At 35.3% G+C, this 9,773-nt stretch overlaps 1 protein-coding gene across 1 annotated transcript; it reads right to left on the minus strand.

The window, feature by feature from the left end:
* Nucleotides 1–2,278: 2,278 nt before the first annotated feature.
* On the minus strand, nucleotides 2,279–2,779 carry LOC141511234 (large ribosomal subunit protein eL21-like). The gene has a single exon (XM_074220474.1). The coding sequence runs from the start codon at nucleotides 2,759–2,761 to the stop codon at nucleotides 2,279–2,281; it is 483 nt and encodes a 160-aa protein (XP_074076575.1). The 5' UTR covers nucleotides 2,762–2,779.
* Nucleotides 2,780–9,773: the final 6,994 nt, after the last annotated feature.

Raw genomic sequence — 9,773 nt, forward strand, 5'->3', positions numbered from 1 at the left:
CAAAATATTTTAAAAATTAAGTATGCTTAATTCACCTAGATCAAAGGTTTGTTCCACAGTTATCCTAAGTATGAAAGTCTACTTTTCTAAAAACTGACAGTCAGACTCTAATGAGTTTAGAGATAAGTTCTATCTTTCTTGAGGGATGTGGTAAAACTTTAGAGTACTCCTCCTCCCATGACATTATGTGACTCAATGGAAAAGATATTAGCTTTTCAAAAGAAATAGAGATAGTGATATCTGGAATTCAAAAAAGAGAGGGTACAAAAGAAATAAGTGACCATAATTGGCTATTGATATGATATAGAAAGACAGATAGAGTGAGCTAAGGGTATCAGGAAGTTCCAAATAACCTGATAACACCAACTGTCAGCAAAGTCTTATCTAAGCAGCACAGCCAGTTTTCAGCCAATACTAAGAGACACCAGAACAACGGCTAAACTTAGAAGATTTTGAGACCTTCCATCAATACCACACAAATCCAGCTCACAAGAGAGTAGCCATGAAATTTAAAAATCCTTTCAATGAAAATCCCATTAATATATTCAACAAAGACAAACTAAGACATTTTCATTGCAGAAGGTTTAAGACCAATTATATTTCAGAAAGAGATGGTCTCAAAAAAATTTTAGAAGGCCTTAACACCAGAACTAGCTTAATACAGGACCCAACCTTTTGGAGCCATTAAGCATGAAGGATAAGATTTCAGATCAGTATAATTGACAAAAGTAAAGCCAAATTATATCATGTTTTAACTGAAAAAAGAAAGTTAAAACTTTTCTGTGGGAATAATGTATTAATCAGGGTATACTTTCACCTTTCTGATTGTGGAAGCTCAGGTAAGTGTCCAACCCTCAAGTCCTTACTTAGAGATTTTGAAATGTGTTTTTAATTAGAATGGGCTCAAGGGTTTTGATGTGGGAAGACCAACAAATGCCCCTGACTAGTCATAGAGCAGAGCTTCATGCAGGGCACAGAACAAGAACTGTTGAAAAATGGATACATTACTATCCTTTGGCAGCTAAATTGAAACATTATCCTCCGTTTATAGCTGAAGAGAAGGAAGCATTTCACATACAATCACAGGGTCTTGGTGCTATTAAAGAAGAATCACCCTGAAATTGAGCAAGATTGACTTTGTTAAAAGGGCAGCTAGGTGGTGCATTGGATAGAGAGTTGATCCTGAAGTCAGAAGACAATTTCCTGAGTTCAATTCTGGCCTTGGACACTTACTAGCTGTATGATCCTGGGCAAAACACTTAACCCAGTTTGCTCCAGTTCCTCATATGTTAAATAAGCCGAGGATAAAATGACAAATCACTCCAGTAATTTTGCAGATGATGAAAGGTCAGCTGGGAGAGGGAGGAACAAAGTTAGAAGACTGAGGAAAGTATGCAAAATTAGAAAGAGAGGTATGCAAAATAAAATACTTTGAAAAAAATGGTAAAGCATTCTAGTCAAACTATTGGCCTTCCTGCTTTTCCTCACATATGCCACTCCCATCATTATGCTTTTGCACAAAGTGTCTGTCCCCCATGGATAGAATATTCTCCCTCCTTAATTCTATTTCTCAGAATCTATGATTTTCTTCAAGATTCAGGTCAAGTTTCATTTTCGCAGGAGATTTTTGCTGGATTCCCCAAGTCACTAACTCCTTCCTCTCTATATTTAATTTCTTTCTATTTTAAAAAAATACCCTGAATATACCTGATTTGTGCATGATGTCTCCCCTGTTAGACTGTAAATTCCTTGAGGAAAATGATTGTTTTATTTTTGTCCTCATATTTCCAGATACTAGCACATGCCTCATACATATTAGTTACTTAATAAATGTTTGTTGATTTACTTATCTATTATTGAGAATTGAGAGAAAACAGAAGATAGTCAATTATATAGCACTTTCTACTAGGAGAAAGGAGAATGAACAAGTAAAGAAGGAATAATCATAGAAATGTGAACATGAAAAAAGTATAATTTAATTGAAGGCAAAGAAGGAGAAAGTAAAAGGGATGTTCAATATTGTCAAATGTTGCACAGTGAGAGCTAATAGGAAAAAGAATAAGAAGACCTTTGAGGAACCAATTTTAATGAGATTATTGGAATGGAAGACAAATATCCAATGGTTAGAGAATTTAAACCTGCTGAAGAAATAGAGGCAGCTAATGGAGATAAAATTCACTGAAGGCAGAGATCATGTATTTGAGTTCCTTTGGGTCACCCACGTTGCCTTTTTTTTTCAAAATTAAAGAAATCTTTTATTGGTTATTTTTTAAGTCATTTATGACATGAATTCATAGGGGATTGGTTCCAACAGCTCAGGTTCCTTGCCATTGGTTCTCACAAAGTGTGCTTCTCTGGGTGGAGCAGTCTGACGTTTTAGTTGAACCCAAGTGCCTTTTTCTTTGGGTTCTTTCTTCTTCTGATCATTTTCCTTTACTTGCTTCAGGAAGCTATCTCTGCTCTTAGAATGCTTAATATGCTCAATACGCATATTAATTCTCTTGGCTAGAATCTTGCCCTTAACCTGTTTGTTTACAACAATGCCTACAGCATGCTGTGTAACATTATAGACTCGTCCAGTCTTTCCATGGTAACATTTGTGGGGCATTCCTTGCTGAACTGTGCCCATACCCTTGATATCTACAATATCACCTTTCTTGTATATGTGCATATATGTAGCCAGAGGGACGACACCATGTTTTCGAAAGGGCCTAGAAAACATGTATCGAGTCCCTCTCCTTTTTCCTTTTGTGTTTGTCATTTTGGCAACTCACTGGAATATGGCAGAGCCGGCGGAAAGCCCAAGTTGCCTTTTATAGACACTCAGCAAATTCTTGTCAAAGTGAATTTGATTAGAACAATGCAAAGGTCCACTCAATCTAATAATATTGTTTCCTCAAGTTCCCATCTCCAGCAGTCACAAGAAAAACTTTTTCAGGCTACCTCAGAAGCAATATAAAAAAGAAAGCTACTAAAAGTATGCAAGATGTGCTATTTCTAAAGTAATCTTCTAATTTTCCTAGGATGCTAGCTAATGAAGTAACTTTTCTCATGATGTGAAGGGATCATAGAACTGAGAAAGCTCAATAGGGACCATTTGATGTGAGTACTCTTCTCTCCACAGTAGTTTCAGGCCTTCTCAGGGACATTACTGGAAATGTTCAACCCAGTTATAGGTCATAAAGAACTTTCAGAAAGATGATTTCTTTTTTTTTTTTTTTAGTTTTTTTTTTTTTGCAAGGCAATGGGGTTAAGTGGCTTGCCCAAGACCACACAGCTAGGTAATTGTTAAGTGTCTGAGGCCGGATTTGAACTCAGGTACTCCTGACTCCAGGGCTGATGCTCTATCCACTGTGCCACCTAGCCACCCAAAAAGATGATTTCTTACTTTGGATCCCTCTAAGTTTGGGCTTCAAGGAAGTGGTTCTTGGACGCATACATCATTGCCAAAGTATTCAGCATAGGGGTCTCTGGATAATGACAGAGATTTCATATTGGAGGAGAAGAGCCATGAACTTTGTGGCCTGGGGTGGACATCTCAGTGAAATTCACCTCAATCCCATTCTATATAATTCAGATCAGTGTATCTAGCAATCAATCTCAGTCATATAATAATAAAGATAGAGATTTTAAAATTTGGAAAAATGTGAAAGTCATTCTTGCTCTCATTTTATAAATGCAAAAATTGAGACCCATAGAGAGGAAATGACTTGCCAAATGTAACTTGCGTGTATTGTTATCTTTTGTATTCAAAGAAGACTGTGATATCAAATAATGATGGCATAACTTGTACTTTATGTTTATGATAGTGAGGGGAGTGTTGTGCAAAGATATCCTTCTCAATGTCTTTTCCAGATCTGTTTCACCCCATGGCCTGATTTGAGGGAAAAAGGATTTCTGGTGAAGGACTGGATGCTGTGGAAGTCCACAGCTTTATGGATATGGTTCTCTCTCATATCTGTGAGGTACCACAGCTTTAGCAAAGCACCATGGCACTTCAGTAACACCCAGTGGAAGTGTCAGTATATGAATTTTTGTGACAAATTGGTGACATAGGGCATACCCAAACCTGTTTAAGATAATGTAATTGCCAGCATGACCATCGTCTTTCAAGTCTGTAAACATACAGCCCCCCCCCCCCCCATCCCAGTCCAAAGACTCTGGTTTCTAGGAAGTTTCCCAACAGATCATGGGAATTATATTACCAGACCAATAATTGGCACTATTTATGGTAAGAGCAAAGATGGAATCTGATCATCTTTGAATCTCCAAACTTTCATACTTGATTAAAGAAAACATTCTTGGCAAATGTTTTTGCTCTGCTCTGTCTTGCTTGCTCTAGTCCAGGTCATTCTTCTTAATCATGGCCCCAGTTCTAAAAGACAACAAAATAGAATTGGAACTCTATTCCATTATTCTTAACTGGGGAATCCAGGCAACTTGGGCATGCTTTGAACACTATTTTTTTTTCAAAATTGATTCTTTGGGTCTTTGGGACACTCAACTAAAGAGCATCAACTGATACTCAGAGTCAGGGTTGGTGATGGCTCACATAGTAGTAGACCAGCAACTTGATACCAAGATCCAACTTCAATCATTTTTAGATTCAGCAACTTTAATGTGCACTATTGGAGGTAGAATTGTCACTATCACTAGACTTATCATCCAGTGGATCATTGTTAAAAAATTTAAAGTGTTCTCATTCCAATTAGAGAAGTCTCAAAAGAGTCCTGTATTATTATTTTTTTCACTACCTCCCTGGGTTGGAAATGAAAATTTGTGCCTGCAATCTTCCTTGAATATGGTATACATTTCTCATGCTTCAGTAAGTGACAGAATCATGATTTAAAGTCCTGTCCTCAATTTCAAATCCACAACTCTTTCTAACCAAGATCCTGATACATAATAATCCCTTAATAATATTTATTTGAATTTTTCTTTCATTTAATTTTTCTCAACTCCATGCAAAAGATTCTTTTTTTATCTTGAATATCAAATTTTCTCCCTCTCTTCCTTTAATCCACCCTTTTTAAGAAGTCAAGCAATCTGATATACTATACATGAGCAAAACATTTTCTTATTAGCTACATTCTGAAAGAAAACATAGACCAAAAAAATTTTTAGAGAAAGTAAAAAGTATGCCTTGCTTTGCATTTGTCAACATTGGTGTTTCTCTAGAGGTGGAAAGCACTTTTTATCATAAGACCTTCAATATTGTTTTGGATCATTGTATTGTTGAAAATAGTTAAGTTATTCACAGGTGATCATAGAATATTGCTGAAACTAGGTATAATATTTTCCTGGTTCTGCTCATTTCATTTTCCATCAGTTCTTGGAAGTCTTCCCTCTGAAAGTATCCTGCTAGCTATTTCTTATAATATCATTGTATTCTATCATAATCATATAATGTAACTTTTCATCCATTCTCAATTGATGAGCAACTCTTCAATTTCCATTTCTTTGCCACAACAAAAAGAGTCACTACAAATAAATATTTTTGAACATTTAGATCATCTTCATTTTCTCTGATCTCTTTGGGCAATACCAAGTAGTTTTACTGCTGGATCAAAAGATATGCAATGCATATTTTAAAAACCCTTTAGGCACAGTTCCAAATTGCTTTTCCAAAATTGTTGGATTAATTCATGATTCCACCTTCAGTGAAATCCCTCCAACATTTTTCCACATCCCCTCCAACATTTATCATTTTTTATATTATATTAATCAATCTGATAAATGTAAGGTGAGATTTCAGAGCTATTTTAATGTGCATTTCTTTAATCAATGATGATTTAGAATTTTTTTTTCATTTGACTATAGATAGTTTTAATTTCTTCTTCTAAAAACTTCATATCCTTTGACAATTTAATCAATTGGGGAATGATTCATATTCTTGACTCATATATATATATATATATATACATATATATATACACTCAGATATTACACACACACACACACACACACACACATATATGTGAGAAATGAGGGGTCAGTTAGGTGGCACAGTGAATAGGGAACTAGCCCTGGAGTCAGGAGGACTTGAGTTCAAATTCAGCCTCAGACACTTAAAATTACCTAGCTGTGTGACCTTTGTCAAATCACTTAATCCCATTGCCTTGAAAGGAAAAAAAAACAAAAAAAGAAAAAAGAGAAATGAAGGCTTTATCAGAGACATGTGCTGTAATTACCCCCCCGCAGTTTCCTACTTTTCTTCTAATCTTGGTAATATTGGTTTTAAAGGTTTATTGATTGATCTGGAGCTACTACTTGAGCCTACCGATCATTCCTAACAATTATACTTTACCCTAGCAAATGGTGAAAGTAAAGGGAGGTAGAAAAATCAATTTCATCCCTGTCCCCACTTTCCACTTCTCCCAATCTATACTCTTATTGTCATGGTAGTGGTGGCTGAAACTCTATATATGTATATGTATTTATATGTATATCTATATGTATGTATATGATCTATCTAAAGAATTAATTGCTACTCTCCTTGTTTAGAAACTTTCTAAGAACTCACCCCTTCTAACAATTGTATTCTATTCTGTATGATTTATTCTCTTTTATTCTATTCTATTCTATTCTATTCTATTCTATTCTATTCTATTCTATTCTATTCTATTCTATTCTGTTCTGTTCTGTTCTGTTCTGTTCTGTTCTGTTCTGTTCTGTTCTATTCTATTCTATTCTATTCTATTCTATTCTATTCTATTCTATTCTATTCTATTCTATTCTATTCTATTCTTCTATTCCTTACCTTATAGATGAATTTAGGATAATAGGATTCAGGTCTATAAGGAAAAGAAGGAAGGAAAGAGTATTTATTAAGGACCTACCATGTGCCAGATCCTGTACTAAGTATTTTACAAATATCTCATGTGATTCTCATAACAACCCTGTGAGATAGGTGCTAAAATTATCACTCACATTTTATATTTGAGAAAACTGAGGCAGACAGAGTTTAAGTGACTTACCCAGAGTTACAAAACTAGTAAGTGTCTGATGCTGAAGTTGAATTCAAGTCTTCCTTTCTTCAGGCTCAGTACTCTTATCATTATCTACCTGGGTTTAACTATATCTCTTTGCATATGTTGACACTAAGATCCAAGGAAAATTGTATTCCTGAACCACAACTATGTTTATAACCTGGTCTATCCAGATGCTTTAAACTCAAATTAGTTCCTCTATTTCCAGATCATTCTCACTTATCTCCCATTTTACTTTGCTACCCTCTCCTTTTTAATCTCCTCTTTTAGTCCAGGTTCCCCATCAGATACAAGATCCTTCATTCCCCAGAAGATCTCTCCTCCTTTGAGTCTCTCTTCTAATGAGCCTTCTCTAGGAATATCACATGAGGGACAGCTGGTATTATTCTCAGTTCCCTAGAATTGGAGGTAGAAGCAGAACTGAGATTTCTGTGATTTATGTCCAAATTACTTGTGTTAAGGAAGGCAGAGAAAGGAGAATTATTGGCTCCTGATCTAGGAGCACTTACCATCAGATAGGAAGACAGGTAGCTCTCAGGCAACAGTCACATAGAGTCTTCAAAAGATATTCTGATAAAAGAAGTAATCTATTCCCTGTGACTTAACCTCCCCCTGCCAGAAGTGAACATGAATAGCTCTTTTAGAATTCTTATATTCATATGTATATCTAGTACCTTTTAAAACATCTTCTGTGAGGGTCTCTACTTATGCCTCTTTTTTTCCAGAATGATGAGAACTTTTTTATAGGTCTTGCTCTTTTTCTTGCTGTTGTTTTTATTAGATCTGTAATTTCTAAGGTTTAGAGAACTCTGGATGGAAAAACTTACTTTGCCAATGTAAGGTCTCAGCTACTTTGACTTATTGTCTTACAGAGTCATGGAACTTATATATTGATCCCCAAGAAATCTAGAGAATTCTCAAGGGTCAAACAACAATGTATGTCAAAGGCAGAACTGGAAATTAGACTTTATGTTGAAGTTGAAACTTCTCTCACAGTCAACTTCCCATTCAGAGAAATAAGCATTGAAGAGCATAGAGTTTTTCCTTTTTCATCTCTCCCTCTCCCTCCTTCCCCTCTTCCTCTCTTCCATCCTTTCATCTACCTCCTTGCTCTTCCCTCTCCTTCCTTGCTTCTCTTTCTCCTCCTCCTCCTTTCTTCTCCTTTCTTCATTCCTTCTTTTCATCCCCTATATTGAATAAAAATATATTTTAAAGGTCCAATAGCATGTTTTTAAAGAATACAAGTATTTAAATTTTAATATTTAAGAAAAAAAGAAAAAATGGACCAATTTTACAATTCATTATTAGCCTTTTATCTTTCAGACCTGCAAGCTACATGTAAATAAATTCACACACACATACACACACATATGTGTGTGTGTGTGTGTGTGTGTGTGTGTGTTTGCTGCATATCATGGAAAAGTCATAAGAAGTTAGATTTTTCTTAATTCAATCAAACATTTACCCATTGCCTATTTTACTACTACTACTACTACTACTACTACTACTACTACTACTACTGCTGCTGCTGCTGCTGCTGCTACTGCTGCTGCTGCTGCTGTTATTATTTTATCATTACAAACTACTGTGCAAGGTGCCAAAGAGGAAACAAAGTTAAATAAGTTTAAAATTAAGTTTAGGTTACTTTTCCTTCATTCAAGGAAATTCTACTCAAGTGATTCCTAAATTTCACATCTCCCTCCTAGCTATCAAATCCTATATTTGGCTTTCTAGATTATGCTTTGTCCATCACCATGGAGTTGTAACTCTTATTTATTCTGTATTAAGTCCCTTCCATCTCCATCTGTCACCTGTCTGGACATAGATATATTGAATACTCATCCGATTTTTTAAAAATTTTATTTGTTGGGCCGGCTAGGTTGCACAGTGGATAGAGCACTGGCCCTGGAGTCAGGAGTACCTGAGTTCAAATCCGGTCTCAGACACTTATTACCTAGCTATGTGGCATTAGGTAAGCCATTTAACCCTCTTGCAAAAAAAAAAAAAAACCTAAAAATATTTTATTTATTTAAGGAAATGGGGTTAACTGATTTGCCCAATTCACACAGCTAGGCAATTCTTAAGTGTCTGAGACCAGATCTGAACTCAGGTACTCCTGATTCCAGAGCCGGTGCTCTATCCACTGTACTGCCTAGCTGCCCCTTCATCTAATTATTTGTAAACAAAATTTGTAATAATCAATCTATCAAATAAGAATGCTCTCAGTTCCACAGTTTGTAGGAAGTGTCTAAATAAACCTTGAAATTGAACATCAAATGTCATGGTATACAAAGTATCAGACAAAGATTCAGGAGTGTGTTGCCTTTTTAATACCAAGCTTTAAAAAATGTCTTACTTTATTCTCTCTGGAAACATGGCTTGTCATGCAGATAAATATTTTTATTATTGATAATCACTTTAAATTTTATATCACTTTAAGGTTTACAAAGGGCTTTAGACCTAAAAGCTCTGTAAGGTATATAATGCAAAAAGTATCCTCCATTTTATAGATTAAGAAATTGATATTTAGGTGCTAAATGACTTGCCCATAATCACAGAAAAAGTAACAATTAATCCAAGAATCAAAATTAGGTTCTTTGACTCTAAGTCCTCTACACTTTTCACTATACCTTTTAAGAATCATTATCTTGAAGTAATAGCCTTTATTGACCTTGTCCCATTATTGAAATTGCTTAAGTTCATTTTGAAGTGAAGTCAGAAAAGATCTTTTCTAGCTTTGGTCAGTAAACTGTATTTTTACCTTGTGCCTAAATCCCATAGATC

Source organism: Macrotis lagotis, chromosome 2 (genome assembly GCF_037893015.1).
Source record: "Macrotis lagotis isolate mMagLag1 chromosome 2, bilby.v1.9.chrom.fasta, whole genome shotgun sequence".
NCBI classification, from domain to species: domain Eukaryota; kingdom Metazoa; phylum Chordata; class Mammalia; order Peramelemorphia; family Peramelidae; genus Macrotis; species Macrotis lagotis.

Excerpts from the sequence above, each read along its gene's own strand:
- LOC141511234 (XM_074220474.1), bottom strand. The coding sequence starts at position 2,761 with ATGACAAACACAAAAGGAAAAAGGAGAGGGACTCGATACATGTTTTCT.